The sequence below is a fragment of the Carcharhinus amblyrhynchos genome, chromosome 14 (assembly GCF_965287045.1).
Source record: "Carcharhinus amblyrhynchos chromosome 14, sCarAmb.v2.hapA, whole genome shotgun sequence".
Taxonomy (NCBI): Eukaryota; Metazoa; Chordata; class Chondrichthyes; order Carcharhiniformes; family Carcharhinidae; genus Carcharhinus; species Carcharhinus amblyrhynchos.
Window position 1 is genome coordinate 28,523,246 of NC_137337.1, and position 20,051 is coordinate 28,543,296.

At 38.3% G+C, this 20,051-nt stretch overlaps 1 protein-coding gene across 4 annotated transcripts in view; it reads right to left on the minus strand.

Moving 5' to 3' along the window:
• The window catches only part of ppp2r5ca (protein phosphatase 2, regulatory subunit B', gamma a), a 141,953-nt gene that overhangs the window by 29,670 nt on the left and 92,232 nt on the right, over window positions 1-20,051 (minus strand). For all 4 annotated transcript variants that reach the window (XM_080202503.1, XM_080202502.1, XM_080202505.1 and 1 more), the window contains 6 exons: window positions 19,546-19,676; window positions 14,377-14,436; window positions 9,330-9,438; window positions 2,615-2,668; window positions 995-1,165; window positions 658-785 (listed from right to left, as the gene is read on the minus strand). In XM_080202503.1, coding sequence (XP_080058629.1) covers window positions 658-785; window positions 995-1,165; window positions 2,615-2,668; window positions 9,330-9,438; window positions 14,377-14,436; window positions 19,546-19,676 — 653 coding nt within the window. The remainder of the gene's footprint in view (window positions 1-657; window positions 786-994; window positions 1,166-2,614; window positions 2,669-9,329; window positions 9,439-14,376; window positions 14,437-19,545; window positions 19,677-20,051) is intronic.

Consider the following 20,051-nt stretch of genomic DNA (forward strand, 5'->3'; position numbering starts at 1 on the left):
AGAGAGCTCAGCATGATCCAAGGGCAAACCAATTGACATGATTAAATTGATAGAAGTATTTGATGGGGAAATGTTCTCTGAAGGGTTAAATCAAGAATTTGAGGCATAATCTAAAAATTAAATCAGGCCAACCAGGACTAGAATCAAGAAGCTGATTCACACAGAGCAGAAATCTGGAATTCTCTCTTCAAAAAGGTTGTTGCTCAATTGAAGCTTTCAAACTAAGGTCAATAGATTTTTGTCAGGTAAGGATATCAAGCAATATAGAATAAGACAGATAGGTACAGACCAGACATGATGTAATGGAATGGTGGAACAAGCTCCCGGTTGACTGGCTGAATGATCTACTTCTGTTCTTATATTTCTGTACAAGCACTTTCAGCTCATTTGTACAAAACATTGTTTTATAAAAATAATACTACCCAGCTGGATAATTAAAATTCACAAATAGAATATTTATGTTCCAAGTGTCAGAATGAAAACATGAACTTTATTTCACGTGAACATGCTTTAATATTCAATACACAACTTGAGAAACTTTAATGTGTGCCTTTATTATTCTTCATTAAACTACTTTAATATTGCAACTTATTTCAAAGGAGTTTTTCTTATAAAGCTTATGAAAGGCCAAAGCTAATATATTAGTGATCAACTTACTTGTTCCAATGAGTCTTTGAATTACGGTACAGGGACGGGAACATAATGGGCAAGATCTTGGCAGCATTGTCACTGATTAGACTCATTATGTATTCATTATTCCAATAATACAAGGCGCGTTCTGCCACCTAGATCAAAGAGTGCAGAACAAGACTTATAAAATCATAGCTGATATCGGTTGCAACTAAAAGGATTTAAAATTATTTTATACAAAAAAGGCAAAAATAAAGCTTTTTAATTTTAAATGTTTGGTTAGTGTCACTCTTACTTTAAAATAATCTGCACCAATGTGAAAACATAATTATCCATATTCTTTTCTATACAACTTGCTACTCACCTGAAAATGTGGACTGGAAACACATTTAGCCAACTGTCGAAATAGGGGCTCCATGACTTTTACAAATTCTGATGGTTCAATTACATCTAAAATCTCTTCCAATTCATTTAGAAACATCACTTCCTTTGGACTGTGGGTTTTTGGCCAGTATTTGAGCAATGCCATAACCACCTAGAAAATTCAAAACGGTGTTAGAACTGAATAATCTGAAAATTCTGAATATCTTACAGCAGCCAATAGAAGAAAAAGTTCAGCTTTTGAATGAACCATTGAATCCCTACCGTGCAGAAGGAGCCATTAGATTGATTGAGCCTGTACCAATTTATCCAGGCCCACATCCCCATAACCCTGTCCACCTAACCTATACATCTCCAGGCTATGGATAATTATTAAGCTAGCCTGTAAAGCTACTTTTTTCCCCCCCCAATACAATAGTTACATTTCAACATGGATTGTTTTCTGCTGACAGCCAGAAAGTGGTACCTCTCAGCATTTTGACACTTATTATCAGCTGGTAGAAACAGCATCATGTAATAGTCCAATGAAGCCAAATAACAAAACCTGGAAGGGGTAGGCCATTTGTCCCTTTGAATCTGCTCTGCCAGTGTGATCATGGCTGATCCTGGATTTCAATACCATATTCCCAGTTTCCCCCCCATATGCACTGGTGCCATTAAAAGCTTAAAAACATAAATCTACCTCTTTCTTGAACACATTCAGTGATTTGGCCTCCAAAGTCTTCTGTAGTAAAGAATTCTACAGGTTCACCATCCTTTAGAGTGAAGAAATTTTTCCTCATCTCAGTCCTAAATGGTCTACCCATATCCTTAGACTGGGTCCCGGTTCTGGATTCCCCAAACAGGGAAAATATCCTCCCTGCACCTAGTCTGTCCAGCTGTTAGAATTTTATACATTTCAATCAGATTTCCTCTCATCCTTCGAAACTCCAGTGAATAACCTTTATGTATTTTGTACATCTATTTAGAAGCCAATGTTCTTTAAATAAGTAGCTCACTACAGGAGATGTTTTGCATACTATCCACAAATGCATTATATATAGCAATATACCCCATTAAGAACACAATTAACTGGAACACATTTCCTATTGTTAACATGAAAAAAATTATTTTATACGTCTAGAACTAAAGATTTCCCCAAGCAGAAACTGCAACCAGTTTATGATAATAAAACTCTGCAACCAATAATACTGTGCTGGATTTCTGGCTCCGCCATAGCAGGTTTCCCTGTAGTGACTGACAAGCCAGCCAAAAGTCTACTGACTTCAGCAACACTGAAGATACTGTCGGGTGGGTGGTGCCAGAAAATTTAGCAAATTATATTCATCACAATGGATTTTTGAAAATGTTTACTATTTCTAAGAGGTTGAACAGAGCTAAAATTTAACTTTGATAGTTATATAAATGAAGTTCAAAATGCTAAATATTTCATAAATTTAGAAGGCGTTATGAACATTTAAAATCTATACATCTCCAAAAATGCAGTCTTCAAAATCTTTAAACTAAATAGAATAAATCCTTTAATAAAGAAATACTTCAGTGCAGAAGACATTTTGCATAAAGAAATGCAAGCACACATCATAAAATATTACGGCAAACTTACCGGTTCAGTAAGAGTGCTGTCTTTTTCTAGGAACTGTACCACACAGTATGCCAGCTAAAATGAAGTAAAGAATCAACAGGTTAAAACATTGCATGTGATATCTCCTTTGATATGCGTGACTTGTGTGGTTACTGTCTCCAGCGTACCTTTCAAACAAGTAAAATAAATGTGTTTTGTGCTATTAAATACCTATCCCGCATGGTGTGGATCTAATGCCAGATATAGATTCTCATTATGCTAACTTCTGTCTGATAAGTGATAAATCACAGGGGAGGACATAGATTTTAATAGGCGCATAAATGCATGCAGGTTCAGTGATGAAAATGCCAACATTTTAAGTTGGAATGCAAAGAAGGGAATTTGCTTACTCAATAGAATCTCCAGCATATTCTGGGCTACCTATTTAAAATCAGATACCTCCAGTACAGTATTTTCTAATCTAGTTCATAATTTCTTTAATAGCATTTGATATAATATTTGTGTACAGATGTAGCTGGTTGGCATCAGGGTAGACAGTAGAGCAGGTGCTCTTTGTAAGGGTAATTTTCACCACAGTAAATGACATGTTACAAATTGCACTAAGTAACTCTTTAGTTGGATACTGGAAAACACACAAGGTTGCAGGCAAGTTTACCTACTTTTGGTAAAATTTTGCTTCCATCTAATGCATAGAAGCATTGCTGCAAATGTGTAATTTCACTGTGGCATAGGGCACCAGATTCTGACACTACCCCAATATTAGATTCCATTCTATCACTCAGTTAACAGCATAGCTAATTTCATATTGTGGCATGGCTGCATTACCCTGCTCAGCATGGCTAATATATCAAAGCCATGGTGCAAGCATTCCTTGAAAATTAATTCAGGAAAAGCAAAATCTGAAACTTACAACACCCATATGAGTCAGAGTTTTACAGCACAGAAAGCATAAAGCACAGATAAAGGCCTTTCAGCCCACTGTGTACTTTTCAGCCACAGAAGTTATGCAGTCTAATCTCACCTACAAGCTCTTAGTTCACAGACAACGTATGCTGGTGAATGGGCCACATGAATGGTCTTCCTCCACCTCAGTGGGCTGCAAGATTGAAATCGGGCTATTCACTAACCATGACCTCTTGAATAATAGAGCGCATGAAATACACACCAAATATTTCATAACCTGTTTCAGAAAGTGCTTATTTCATATATTAATAGATCAACTTCAAATTGTAGAAGAGAAAAATTAGCACTTTTATTGGACTCAGAGGGAGCACACAGCTGTCAATATTGTGTGCAATGAGTATGCACCTCATTTCATGTGCACTTGCTTTACTTGTGCATCAGTTTAGTCATACCTGTAGGAAAAAAAGACTACGCAGATAGAAACAGTGGAAAGTGGCAACACTGTGTAGGCAGTCAACAAAATGTTTAACCTCAAAAAATTCCTCCTTTTCTGTCTTAAACAGGTGACGCCTTACTGAGATTATGCCTTCTGGTCCTAGACATTTCCACAAAAGGAAACAACCTCTCAGCATCTACCCTGTCATTAATCCTAAGAATCCTATGTGTCTCAATAATGTCTCAACTCTTGGCCCAATCTATTCAATCTCTTCTCAAAGGAAATCCTTTCAAACCAAGGATCAACCCAGTGAACCTTCTCTGGACTGTCACCAACGCAGTACAGCTTTCCTTAGATAAGCAGCCCAAAACTGTTCACAATGTTCCGAGCGTGGTCTTTTAGTTTTAGAAAGACTCCCTATTTTTATACTCCATTTCCTTTGAAATAAAAAGGTCTGCATTCTATTTGCCTTCCCTATTAGCTGCTGGACTTGTATGTTAGTTTTTTGAGATTTATGGAAGAGGACCCCCAAATCTCTGCTGCAGTTTTTGCAGCAGTCTTTCCATTTAAATAATATTCAGCAACTTTATTCTTCCTACTAAAATGCACAACTTCACATTTTCCTACATTATATTCCACCTGCTAAGTTTTTGCCCACTCACTTAACCTGTCCACATTCCTCTGTAGACTTGTCATCTTCACCACTTGCCTTCCCACCTATTTTTATGTCATCTGCAAACTTGGCAATAGTACATTCATTTCCCTCATTCAAACTAATAAATATTGTAAATAATTGTGGCCCTAGCATTGATCCCTGTGGTATCCCACTAGTTACAGGTTGTGGTCCTGAAAATGTCCCTCTTATCCCAATTCTATCTTCTATTAGTAGTTAGGTGATCCTCTATCCCAGTGAATATGTTACCCCCAACATCGTGGGCTCTTATTTTGTTTGGTCTTTTATGCAATACCTTATTAAATGCTGTTTGGAAATCCAAATATATTATAGGTCTGCTTTTGCTCGCCACAAGAATTCTGATAAATTTGTCAGGCATGATTTCTCCTTCATGAAGTCATGCAATTGATTACATTATGTATTTCTAAATGCTCTGCTATTACATCATTTATAACTGACTCAAAACTTTTCCCAATGACAGTTGTTAAGCTAACTGGCATACTGTTACCCATCTGTTGCCTCCCTACCTTTTTGAATAAGGGTACTTTGGCACTTTTCCAGATTTAAGGATTCTTGGAAGATTACTACCAATGCATCCGCCATTTCTGTAGCTATCTTTTAAAAATATCTGATGGTGCAACCCATTAGTCCATGGGACCCATCAGCCCTTAAGCTCATTATTTTCCCTAGTACTTTTTCCTCTAATGATAGTTACTGCATTTATTTCTCTTCCCTTTTGCCCGTTGATTATTTACTATCTTTGAGATGTTATTAGCGTCACCCACCACGAAGACCGATGCAAGTACTTATTTAACTCCCCTGCCATTTCCTGGTTCCTGTTATTACTTCCCCAGTTTCATTCTCCAAGGGGCCTAAGTTCACTTTAGTTTCTCTCTTCAGTTTTATACATTAAGTTCCTGCTGTTTGTTCAGATATTACTTGCTAGTTTGCCTTCTCCCTCTATTACTTATATGGTCGCATTTTGTTGGTTTATAAAACTTTACCAATCCCCTGCTTACCAGTAATCTTTGCTATATTGTAAGTTTTAAACTGAAAGAAAAAACAATCCTCAACTTTCTTGGTTAACTATGGTTCGTTTATCCTCTTCCTAGAATCCTTCTTCCTCACTGGAATATATTTTTATTATGAGTCATGAACTATTTTCATAAACATCAGCCATTGCTGATCAACCATCTTTTCTGCTAATCTCCTTAAGATCCACTGAAGCTAACTACCTTCATTTCTTTGCAACTACCCTCATTTAAGTTAGAAAGATTTGTGCTAAACTTAAGTTTCTCACTCTCAAACGGAAGGCTATATTCTACCATGTTATGGTCAGGGTTTCCAAGGGGATCTTTTACTCAGATTATTTAAACGTGCCACAGTACACATTATCAGATCCAAAAAAGTCTGATTCCTAGTTGGATCCACAACATATTGTTCTAGGAAACAATCTCAAATGCACTGAATTTTTCCAACTTCATCTTCCCAATCCACATGAAGATTAAAGACACCCGTGATGAATGCACTTGTCTTTTTTTAAAACATACGCTCATTATGCCTTGATTTATTGTCTGTCCTACAGTATAGGGACTATAGGTTAACTCACCAATGTCTCCCTCGCCTTGTTATTTCTTACTTCTATCCATATGCATGCAGTATTTTCCAATTCAAAGTTATTTCTTGCTACCGCACTTACTCTGTCTCATGCTAACAACGTTACCTCACCACTTTTTCCTTACTGCCTTTCCTTACGAAAGTCTCATATCCCCAAATATTTAGTTTGCTCTTTTACCATTATTTCCATCTCTGACCCTATTTACTGCTTTTTTCAAAAATGTTTGTACACCGTGTTCTTTGTTCTTTTGTCATATTCTGGGTATTATATGCCTGGAAATGCTGTCATATCCTTTTGCTTTGTAAGCTGATGTATCCCAAAATTATAAACCTTGGAGGTTCAGTTGTTTAATTTAGTGCCTAGCTCCTCAAAATCTATGCAGAACCTTTTTTTTGTTTTACCCATGTTGTTGGTACCTATATGGACCACAACAATGGGATCTACCCACTTCCACTGCAAGTTCCTCTCTGGCCGAGCATATGTCCCAAACCCTGGCATTGGCCAGGCAAAACAGCCGTCTGGACTGTCACTCTTTCCTGTACAATGTCAATCCCCTCACTATACTGCATCCTACTCTCCGGACTGGAATGGCTTCTTGTAGCAAGGTGCCATGGTCTGTCAGCTCATCCACTTTGCACCACCACCACCACCACCACCACCACCCCCCCCCCCCCCCCGCCCCCCCCACTCTCATCCAAACATGCTGAGAACCTCAAATCTTTTGGACAATTGCAAAGGCTCACACTCCTGCCCTCTGGTCCCCTTATCCTAGTTACAGTCTGGCTGGAGACCTGTATAGTTCTAGAATAACCTCCCTGATCTTATATTCTGTGCCTTGGCCAATGGAAGTGTCCCATATGCCTTCTTAACCACCTCATCTATCTGTCCTGCGGCCTTCAGGAACATATGGACAAGCACTCCAAGGTTCTTCTACACACTTCTCAATGCCCTACAAATTTCTTATATCCTCCCTTACCTGGACTGAATTCCATTTGCCAGTTTTCTGACTGACTGACCAGTTCATTGACATATTCCTGCAGTGTTCAACTTCTCTTCCTTAGTTTCACTAGAGTTTTACATCATCTGCAAACTTCTTAATCATACCCCTACATTTATGTTTAAATCATTGATATATGTCAAGAACAAAGGATCTGATAGGAAGCCCCATTAAATACCAAAACACCTGTTGGTCTCTACCCTTGTCAGTGAGTCAATTTTGGATCCACCTCGCCACTTTCTCTTAGGCCTCATGAGCTTTTGATTTTCTGATCAGTGCACCTTATGGGTCCTTGACAAAAGTCTTTCTAAAATGCATGCAGATGACATCAAATGCATTACTCCTTTGACTATCCTTGTCACTTAAAATTCAAACAAGTCAGTCAAATATGACTTTCCCTAATTAATCCATGCTTTTCTAAATATTGATTTATACAGACCTTCAGAATTTTTTTCTATTGGTTTTCCTGCCACTGGTCTGCTGACTGGCTTGTAATTACTTTGGTTCTCCCTCTTTTAAAGAGCAGTGTAACATTAGCATTCCTCTAGTACCATGTCTGTTGCCAGAGGGGACTGGAGAATGGTCAGAGCCTCCTTAGTTTATTTCTTCTCTCACTTAACTCACCCTATTTAACCCACCCAATTATTACACACACCTCCTCCTCAAGCACAATTGCTGCTTCATCCCCTCTTTTGAGGGTTGCCTGGCAGTGCAACTGATGTGAAAATTCTGCCAATGAGGCATAGTAGAACACAACAGTAGAATTACATGCAAATTAAATTTAAGATAATAAAGATGGTACAATAAATATCCTGATGAAGACAAAATATAGAAAATAATCCAGTCTACCTTGACCAGAGCAAAAATGTCTGATTGAGGGGAAACCTGAAGTCTGAACAAATTAGTGGAATCTTCAAGTTAAACTTTTACAGACAGCACAATTACCTTTTTGTTCTCACCCCTGCCACTGGGATTACAAAATTATATTATTTGTTCCAATTTAAAATAAATAGCAGCACACATTAATCTGTATACTTAAGTCTTCTGAGGAGGCTTGGAATGCAGTTCCTGAACCCCAGTCCAAGCAATCTGAAGAAAGTTGTCCCATTATCAAAAGGTGTCTAACTGACCAATTAGACAAAAGTATTTTTTTCCATTATGCTTTGAAAAATGAATTACAGGTTGACGACTGATTTAAGCTGATCCCTCTTTAAATTTAAAGGCACTATTTTTGACCAATTTCAAAAGCAAACGTAAATTTCCGTTGAAATTCTTTTCCAAATACCAATCACAAAACAAATACAATATTTTTCCTGAAGTCACATCACGAACGAAGAATTTCTAATTTGTTTGGAAAGCACTTGCAACTCCATAATGATATTTTACAATATGCTGCATTACACCTCCAATTCTCAGCCAATATAGTTGTTAAGTACAGAACACTAGGTTACATGGAAGCAAGGTTTACTCAATCCAACTTATAATTCTAAGCTTTTGAGGTGGCAATTTGACACTATGCAACTACATCTAGGAACATATGTTTGCCAAAACATAACTTCTGGAGACAAGATACAACATGTAAAGACTATTGAAAATTAGATGCACTAATAAGTTTAAATACTAGACCTTCTACCTTTTTGAAAGTGGTTATAACTTCATACATTCAAAATGATGGAAAGGGTTCATAAAATTTATTTAGAAACTGTTTATTAATGACCATTTTGAGGCCTAATTTGGGTAGTCATCACAAGACCTGACTTGGCCCATTCCATTAAACAGGTCAAAGCATAACGTGCAGTTAGAAAGCAACAGGTGAAAATAACTGGAGGAAAAAGGATAAACCAAGTAATTAACTTTTAATTTTGAAGATTAGGATAATTCAGTAATTGCAAATTCATGCATGATTATTTCACATAAAAAGGATATCATACACACAGTAAAGAACCAGGAAAAAAGGTCAAAGCAAATAGTTAGATAACTAGATGCATTTCTGACTTAACAAATTGAATAAATTCAATTAATACTGAGTAAAATGAGTAATGATTCAGTGTAAATTCCTACATCACATTAAAACATTGCTGTTTCCACAAAATATCAATCTTAAATTACCTGTGGATGGTAGACACTGAGAGATTTTACTTTGTGGAGTGGTAGCAACACTTTCAACAAGAAAACCTTGTGCTCTTCTTTCAATGGCAAAGCAAATCCATTAATTATGCTGCAGCAAGAAAAAAAAAGTTAGCCAATGAAGTATTCCAATCACTAACACACAAACATGTGAATCAGGATGAGGAGCAGCAGGCTAGTTAGCCCTTCGAGCCTGCTCCAAGGTCATAGCTGATCTGACTGTGGCCTCAACTCTAATTTCCTGCATTTCCCCAGACCCTCTGCTTTCAAACAGCCTTAAAAATAATGACCCTGCCTCCACTGCTCTGTGGGAAAGCAGATTACTAACACTCATTCTCTTCACCTCCATCCTAAATGGAAACTTATCTACTCCAACTACTTTAAATAATGCACAACTACTAGCAAATCTCTTGTGGAATTACTGCATTTCAGTTCTTTAACTGCATCTTTCTACAGCGTACAATGAGTCACAGAAGTCAGACATGATTAAAACGTTAACTAGCAATTGGATTTAAAGGCAGCCAAGGTGCCAAACGAACAAAAAGTCACCTTAAAAAAGTTCCCATTTACCTGAAATGCTTTGAGTAAAAATAATATAAATCATCCATTCCTTAATGTACAATATCAAATAGGCTCACTGGCACAATGCAGTTAGCATGAGTTTTTGCAGTGAGGAGCAAGAATTTAAAACAGCAGTAAACTCACTTGTTGTTCCTATTGAACGAATAGTTCAGTGACATTTGTTATTTGAGAGTCTGTGCAAACATTTTATTTCAGGAACATTCCTCTTCAAACTGGAGTAAGGATAATATTTTTGGAAATTGTCATTCTTCTAGTTATTCTCTCAAACAGGTATTTCAAACGTTTTCGACAAACCACGACATTTTACATATTTATGCATGTTATGCTATAGTGATATGAATTGCTTATACAAAACTGCTGTAAAATAGTAACACTTGATACTTGTTCTGTGAATGTGACCTCATACTTGTGAATATTATCTCACTTGAATCCAAAATTGTATTGAAATTTGAAGTTTAGATGTAATACAAAACACATTGAACATAGAACATAGAACATTACAGCGCAGAACAGGCCCTTCGGCCCACGATGTTGCGCCGACCAGTTACAAAAACAATGACCCACTAGCCTATACCAATCCCTTTTCGTCCATAAACCTATCCAGAGATCTCTTAAACGCCCCCAAACTAGACGCATTTACAACTGCAGCAGGCAGGGCATTCCAATCCCTCACCACCCGCTGGGTAAAGAACCTACCCCTGACATCCGTCCTGTAGCTACCCCCCCTTAATTTAAAGCCATGCCCCCTCGTGCTAGCTTTCTCCATCCGAGGAAAAAGGCTATCACTATCCACCCTATCTAAACCTCTAATCATCTTATATGTTTCAATAAGATCCCCTCTTAGCCGCCTTCTTTCCAACGAAAACAACCCTAAATCCCTCAGTCTCTCCCCACCATACCAGGCAACATCCTAGTAAACCTCCTCTGCACCCTCTCCAACGCCTCCACATCCTTCTTGTAATGCGGGGACCAGAACTGCACACAGTACTCCAAGTGCGGCCGCACTAGAGTAGTGTACAGTTGCAACATTACACTGCGACTCCTAAATTCAATCCCCCTACCAATAAACGCCAAGACACCGTACGCCTTCTTAACAACCTTATATACTTGATTCCCAACATTGGAATTGCTTTCAGTATCCAGATTAATATCTTTTTAAGGATTTTAGTTGTCAGTTTTCTTTTTATCAATTGGCAGAACTGGAAAAATGGGCAGAGCTTACAATAGCAAGTCTTGACAACACTTTGTGAATGACTCATCTAACAAGTAAAAATAAATGTTGGGGGAGTAGCTGAAACTGCAGGTTCTGGGAGTCGTGATAAACTGTAAAATGCTGATATCTTTGATAGGAAGCAGGCATTTTGAACACAAAATTCTACGCTTGACAAGTTTAATTATTTTTTGCCAACTGTCACAAATACCACAAACCTAATCCTCCCTAAGTCTTAAGCTTGGTAGTGAATGGAAGAAGAATTTTGAAATGATTTTACTGCCTGTTATTGATAGGATTTGCAAACTGCTTAGCTTAACTATTCTAATACACCCTTAAATGTTGCTTAATGAAATTTTTTGAGCGTCCCCCTTTTTGACTTGTGCTGGGAAGATTAGTGACTAGTGGCCATCATGAGTGAGAGTGAGAGAGACAGAGAGAGAGTCATGCCTAAGAAGCAGTCAAGAAGCAAAGGACTCAAAATTTCTTAAAAGTAACGCAGCAGTGTCTGGAAACTGTAAACATCCTCCACCATCACCCTCAGACTCAAGCTATCACTTTATTAATTACTGACAGGTAGTCAGAATCTTTTAATGATCCTCTTTGGTTATAATCTATTCTTATGAATGGCACAATTTCACTGACTTGAGTCCATGCACAATACAGAATCAAAATTTAGCATTTGTTGCATAATATTCTGGATTTCATAGCAACGCTTTGAAGATCAAATAAGCTAATGGTGCATAACAAAACATGCCAATTGAAAATAGATATCTGGCCATAGATCTTCAATCTACAAAACGCAGTGGTTGATAGTGATGAGGATAGTTATAAGCTTCAGCTTGACAGAAAGGTTGGTAAAATGGCAAATGAGCTTTGTAGCAATTCAGCTAAATGTCAGGTTCCTGTCAGCAAACAACCTTTATTGCATACCAAAAAAAAGAGGCTACTTCCACCACTCACAGCTAGGTAGTTCAATACTTTGTAACCTACAACAGTCCAAGTAACAAGTTTAAAAGCCCCACTGAACATTCCCTATGCCTCTGCCTGTTTAATAAAAGGAACCTTGTATTCCACAAAGCCCACAGGGAGATCTGTTGACAATCCCCGGGGCCTTTGTGGTAAACGTAAGACCCAAGTTTCTCCCAGCACTCCCATTGCAAGAAAGTCCATTTGCACAATTTAGCAACTGATTGGAGGTCTGTCTTTGACCTTGTACAATACTGATTCTGTTTTCTCCATAAGCCAAGAAACAAGTCCACCCCTGAAGTTTCTCATATGAGCCAATCACCCGTTGAGAAACTTTTGTCCTGCAGAATCGCAACTTCTTTTTCTGGTTTCCTTGTTGGGATTCCATCCTGCCATTACGGGAATAGCAGGCTCAATATGGTACGAAACCGTTGCCCCATCAACAACTCTAGTGGGGCAATGCCTGATGTGTGCAATGTAGTCCTGAATCTAACAAAAGTTGCACCAATTTGGTCTCTATGGATGCCACAGTTGTTTCTTCATACCATTTTTGAAGGTTAGCATCACCCATACTGGCTATGCATTTTACAGCAGGTGATGTTGTGTTGGGTGTGTCAGATGACAATGGAGTGCACGAAGTTCTGGAAGTCACCACTAGGAAAGGCTGTGCTGTCAATGGAAACTAGGGCTTCCAGTATTCCATGTACACAGAAGCTTCGCCACAATTTCTCTAACAAAGCCAGTGAAATCATGAAGCCCATGCACTTCCAACCACTTGGAGCATGCTTCCACTATAATTAAGAACACGGAACCCAAAAAAGGCCCTGTAAAGTCCACATGTACATGCAGCCTTGGCCTGCTAAGCCACTCCCATGGATGTGAGGAGGCCAACAGTGGGAGTTTTGATTTACTTGACACAGGTCATATCCGTTTACCAAGTCTGTAATATTAAGAGTCAAGACCAGGCCACTAGATGGAACTTCGAGCCAGTATCTTCATTTTTGATACTTCTGGGCGGCCATTAGGTAGTTCCGTTAATATTGGATGTCGTGCTGGGGGCAGACCATTTACTCAGGGCTCCCCAAAGAACAATCCCGTCCTCAACACCAAGTTCTTCTTTGCCATTTGTTCTTTTGCCCCTCCGTTCCTTCTTTCTCTCTCTGTATTTGCTTAAAATGTTATAACTTCTTCCAGTTCTGATGAAAGGTTATCAACCTGAAAAAAGTGTGCTTCTCCCTTCACAGATGCTGCCTAACCTGAGTATTTCCTGCAGTCTGTTTCTATTTAAAATTACAACTGTTCTTTCCTTATTTTAACTAAGATTACATGCTTTTACACTTCCTCTGATATTAGATCACATAGCTAATTTGAAAATACTAGGAATGTTCGTTTCTGGAGTTTTGTCATTCAATTCAGCCAAGAAAACAGATTACTGCCAAAGGAATTAAAGCAGAATAAAAAACACTTCAAATGATTCCTAAATACTAGATCGGGTTTTGAAGAACGTGCATAACCAAGAATTGAGAATATGTAGCTAATATAGTTAATGCTTAACCCCATACTGAAAGAATACAAAATTACACAAAAATCAAAGTAACATTTCACAAGATTCTATTTTCAAGTATTATTGTTTTTCCAGAGTTCCTTTTTTTTTCATCAGTTATTATACTAAATCCAACACTTTTCCTCCTCCCCTCTCAAGTAAGCACAAATGCTCTTTTCCTGAAGCAGTATTCTAAATTGTTACTTGTCAACTTTGGTTTAGAAATACTTTCAGGAGTACATCCTCTAGCATTGTTACACCTTTTAGCATTTTTAGAGATGGTGAAATCACTCATTTCCTGTGACTTTACTTCTTGGCTATTTCGGCATTAAATACAATACATTTATTTTCTATTTTAGCTGGTACAGCTTGTGCTTTTAGAGATCTTATCTACAGTTAAGTGCAGTTTACAGGTCAAGATCTTTGCTAATGCAAAAACCTACTGGAGTAGGTATCACAAGCACATATAGATTCAAATACATTACCACATGGGAGCAAAACAGTACATGTAACCTAGTTACATTTCCTCCAGATATACCACAGACCTATTTTTAAAAACCTCTGCTCAAACAAGCAATGATCAAAATCATGTACTCTCTCCTCTAGTAGTCATGGTGATTATAATCAATACTTTAAAAGAGTCCATTCTTTTGGAAAAATAGAAGCATATTAATAATACTAATTATGAAATTCATATGACTCAACTGAAAATAGCAACTACTCACCTTCCCAAAATTTCCAACAGTTCTGCTATACCATTGTGATGTTCGGTTTCATAAATAAACCTAGGACAAATAAAGAATTACAATATAACATTCAGAAAGCTGTTAGAATACTTAAGCCTAAAAACCATTAGTTTATATTTATTAACTGTAGTCCAGAGGTTGAGTTCAAATCTCACTTGTTCCCTGTGATAGCGACTCCCACATTGAAGAAATTTCTTCTGAATTCCATCTTGGATTCCTTGGTGATTATTTTATATGGATAGCCTCTAGTTGTGTTCTTCTCCACAAGAAAAAACATTCTCTGCATCCACTGTATCAAAGTTTTTCAATTTTAAAAGACCTCCATTAGTTCACCCCTCAGCTTTATTTTTTCTAAAGGATAAGTAACCAAGCCTATCAATCATTTCCAGCCATGTATACCTACATATTTCTGGTACAATTCTTGTAAATTTTCTCTGCGTCCTTTATAGCCTTCTTATAATATGGCAACCAGAACTGCAAACAGTACTCAGGAGTGTCATCTAACTAAGGTTTGATACTGGTTTAGCGATTGATGTATTGGCATTTTGCGATTTTTGTTCCTTTGCCCCACCTTGACTCACACCTTCCAGGTGCCAAGTGACCATCCCATTCTTCCTACCTCACTTTGTCCATTTTTCAAGTTTGTTAATGTCCATCTGTAATGCCCATTTTAAAACATGGATCAATTAAATTTAATTGAAAGAAATGTCTAGTTATCTGACACTGGACAAATATCAGTGAGGCAACAGAGGTTTGGAGAGTTGGTGACGGAGGTAAAGCTGACAGCTGTGAAAGCACATGTGGAAATATCACAAGAATTGAACATCACTGCATCAGGATAAAAGTAAGGCAATCCTACCCTAATCAATGCTGAAAAAGCCCATTCATTAATATAAAGAGGTTGGTTCCCAAGTTGAAAGAGAGGAATCCCACAGGCTGAAGAAATATTCCAGTATAATCTACCCAATCATTTCTGTCAGCCAACTTCCTTGGTCATGTTCTTACCCATGAGATGTTAAAGAACAGCCTGAGAGTGGCAAAACAAAGAGTCAACGTTCACAATGATCTGGACAGGTTAGTGAGTGGGCAAATCAATGGCAGATGCACTATAATTTGGATAAATGTGATGTTCTTCATTTTGGAAGCAAAGTAGGGCAGCAGATTACAATCTGAATGGCTGCAAATTGGGAGAAAGGAGTGTGCAGCAGGACCTAGGTGATCTTGTGGTCCAGTCATTGACGGTAAACACACAGGTGCAGCAGGCAGTAAATAGTATGTGGGCCTTCACTGCAAGAGGTTTTGAGTACAGGAGCAGGGATGTGTTGTTGCAATTACACAGAGCCTTGGTGAAGCCACTCCTAGGAGTCCTGTACGCAGTTTTGGTTTCCTTTTCTGAGGAAGGATGTTCTTGCTCTTGAGGGAATGCAATGATGGTTTGCCAGGCTGATTCCAGGGATGACAGGACTGATGAAAGAGGAGCAATTGACTAGGTTAGGATTGTTTTTGCCCAAATTCAAACGAATGAAAGGGCATTTCAGGAGTGGTTGGGGAGAGTTTAAACTAATATGGCAGAGGATGGGAGCCTTTGCAAGGATATAGAGCAGGGAAAATTAAGAACAAGCAGAAAAGATAAAAAGGAGAATAAGGAAAGTGATAGGCAGAGAAATCAAGGGCCAGTGTCAGATAAGGACTGAGCAAAAAATAGTGGGAAAGGAAAAAGAAATGTTAAAAGTGCTCACCTTTAGGTTTTGTATCTGAATGTTTGGAACATTCGGAACAAAATGGATGAAATCATTGCACAGATAGATGTAAAGGGGTATGATATAGTTGGAATTACGGAGACGTGGCTCCAAGGTGATCAAGTATGGGAACTAAACATTGACTGTTTAGGAAGGACAGATGGAAAGGGAAAAAGTGGTGGAGTTACACTGTTGATTAAAGATGATACTGATGCAATATTGAGGAAAGATATTAGCTTCGATGATATGGAATCTGTATGGGTTGAATTAAGAAACAAGGGGGAGAAAAAACCATTGGAGGGAGTGGTAAACAGACCAAACTGTCGTGGTAATGTTGAGAAAAGCATTAGACAGGAAATCAGATGCATGTGTGAAAGGAACATCTGCAATTATATTTAAAGTCAGCAGTGATTACTTTAATCTGCATATAAATTGGGAGAGTCATTTAGTCACAGTATAATAGAGGAGGAATTTCTGGTCCGTATACGGGATGTTTTCTGGAGCAATATGTTGAGGAACCAAAAAGGGAGCAGGTCATATTGGACTGTGTATCGTGCAATGAGAAAGGATTAGTTGGCAATCTAGTTGAGAGAATCCTTGGGGTTGATTGACCATAATATGGTAGAGTTCTTTGTCAAGGTGAATAGTGACATCGTTGATTGAGACCAAGATCCCGAATCTCAATAAAAGGTAACTATGATGGTATGAGTCGTGAATTGGCCTTGATGGACAGGGAAACATTACTGAAAGGAAAGACAGAGGACAATGGAAGGCCTTTAAAAAATGAATAGGTGAACTCCAGAAGTTGTTTATTCCTGTTTGGCTCAAGAGTGGTAAGGGAATTGTGGCCAAAACCATGGCTTACAAAAGGAAATTCGGGATAGTATCAGATTCAAGGAAGAAGCATACAAATTGACAAGAAAAAGCAATAGAACTGAGGATTGGGAGCAGTATAAATTTCAAAGGAGGACCAAGAGATTGATTAAGAAGGGAAAAAGAGTGTATGAACGTAACCTGGTAGGGAACCTAAAGATTGACTAAAAATTTCTATACATATGCAAAGAGAAAAAGATTGACAGAAACAAATATAGGCCCCTTACAGTCAGAAACAGGAGAATTCATAAATGGGGAATAAAGAGATGGCTGAGGAATTAAATTTGTACTTTTCTTCAGTCTTCACAAAGGAAGATACTAATAATGCAGAAGTGCTGAAAAAAAAACATGTTTTAATGAGCAACTGAAGGAAATCAACATTAATAGAGAAAATAGTTTGGGGGGAAATTGGTAGGATTGAAGATGGATAAGTCTCCAGGTCCTAATAATCTTCATCCCACAGTACTTAAGGAAGTGGACCTGGAAATAGTAGGTCCTTTGGTGGTTACTTTCCAAAATTTTTTGGACTCCGGAATAGTTCCTACAGCTTGAAGGGTAACTAATGTAAGCCTGCTATTCAAAACAGGAGGTAGAGAGAAAACAGGAACTATAGACCGCAAGCCTAACATTGCTACTAGGAAAGTTGCTGGAGTCTATTATCATGGATTTCATAACTCGGCATTTGGAAGGCAATGGCATTATCAGATAAAGTTAGCATGGATTTACAAAAGGGACATCATGCTCGATGAGTCTATTAGAATTTTTTGAGGATGTAACTAGCAGAATTGACCAAGGACCAGTGGATGTGGTTTATTTAGACTTTCGACAAGGTTTCATGTAATAGACTACTATGTAAAGTTAAAGCAAATGGGATTGCAGGTAGTGTTGTGAGATGGCTAGAAAACTGGTTAGCAGATAGGAAGCAAAGGGTTGGCATAAATGGGTCTTTTTTTTGATTGGCAGTCAGTGAGCAGAGGGGTTCCACAGGGATCTGTGCTAAGACCCTAAGTGTTTTTTCAAATTCATTTGTGAGACATGGGTGTCGCTGGCTGACCAGCATTTATTGCCCATTCCTGGTTGCCCTTGTGGTAGTGGTGGTGAGCTGCCTTCTTGAATTGTTGCAGTTCTTGTGCTGTGGGTTGACCCATAATGCTGTTAGAGCGGGAGTTCCAGAATCCAACTGTGAAGGAATGTCGATATATTCCCAAATCAGGATGGTGAATGGCTTAGAAGGAAACTTATAGGTGGTGGTGTTCCCATGTATCTGCTCATGTCTTTCTAGATGGAAGTAGCTGTGGGTTTGGAAGATGCTGTCTAAGGATATTTGATGAATCGCTGCAATGCGTCTTGTAGATGGTGCCACTGAGCATCAGTGGTGGAGGGAGTAGACATTTGTAGGTGTGGTGCCAATCAAGCAGGCTGCTTCGTCCTGATTCTACAAACTGCACTGCAGGAACTCACCAAAATTCTTTTGGCAGCACCTTCCAAACACATAACCAATACTATCTAGACAGACAAGAGAAGCAGATGTCTAGGAACATCAGCTGGAGGTTCCCCTCCAAAATCACCCACCATCCTGACTTGCAATCGTATTGCTGTTCCTTCACTGTCACTGGGTCAAAATGCTGGAATTCCCTCAGTAACAGCACTGAGGGTATGCCTACATCACAGACTGCAATGATTTAAGACGACAGCTCACCACCACCCTCTGAAGGGCAATTAGGGATGGGGAATAAATGCTGGCCTAGCTAGTGACTCCCAATCTCAAAATAAATTAAAAACCTTTCCTGGTTAACAGCAGTTGCAATAATACTTAAGTTCAACATTGCACAACACAGAACGGCTTGTTTGATGAGTGTCTGCCAAATATCCAATACTGGTGCACAATGGCGGCAAGATACATCTCTCTCTTGTAACCTCCACTGTTGAATTATAAAAATAAAAATTACTAGGAACACCAGCGCCTCCAAGCTACATTCCCACGTGGCCTTGCATTGGCCACATTCCTAGAATAAGAGCCAAAGTCATAGTCAAATTGAACAATACTCTGGTCAGAGTCTGAGTACATTATCCAATTCTGGCCATCAAGGTACAAGGCTGCTTTGAAACCTTGAAAAGAAAATCAAAAATCACCCAAGACACTAGGCTGATTTATGATGGGATTTTGAATCTTGAAAAATTACCATCATGAGGTACATGATATTTACATTTTCAATGTGACTTCAGAAAATTTTTGAAGACTAAACTACAAGAACAAAAAGCTCAAACTGTAAAAGGTACATTTAGGGCTACAGCAAGTTTCTTGAAGACATGGAAGTGAAAACCTTGAACTATTTAAGGAACAACTGAATATTGTGATGACAGGAGAGAAGGACCACCACATACGGGGTTTCTGGACAGGTAAGTGAACATGTTTTCCTTATCTTACCTGCATTTTTTGCGTAAAATAATTAAAAATGACAACCTACTGGACTCCCCGTTATTAATCAAAAAATACAGATTGTAAATTTATACAAACAGCATTTTGTCTACACACCTGTAAAATATATTATTGATTTGTTTTCGGATATAAGCTCTTAGGCCCAAAAATTTTCCATAGATGCGATGCAGGGTTGTTTTCAAAAAGTCTCTTTCACGTGGATCTTCACTGTCAAATAATTCTAACAGCTGGTGAAAATAAAACAGCGTTAAAAATTAAGTTGAAAATTATGCACAATTCTAGGCAGAGAAGAATATAATGTAAAAGAGGTCGGCAATCATAAATAAACAGGGCAGACAATGATGGTTGGAGATATATGATAGTGACACTTTGAAGGGCTTTTTCCAGTTCCTATTTGCTTTGCATTGTGAATGATGTAATTCTACCCCACCCCCCCACCCCACATTATGCCAAATTGCTCGAACGACAGGAATCAAGTGCATGCAGTTGATACAAATTGATCAGTTTAATCATGATACTTAAACTCAAAAACAGTAAACTCAGGGGCAGGGCTGAATCAGAAACTGCATGCTATTTGGGCATTGTGCTTTTGACACAGTGCA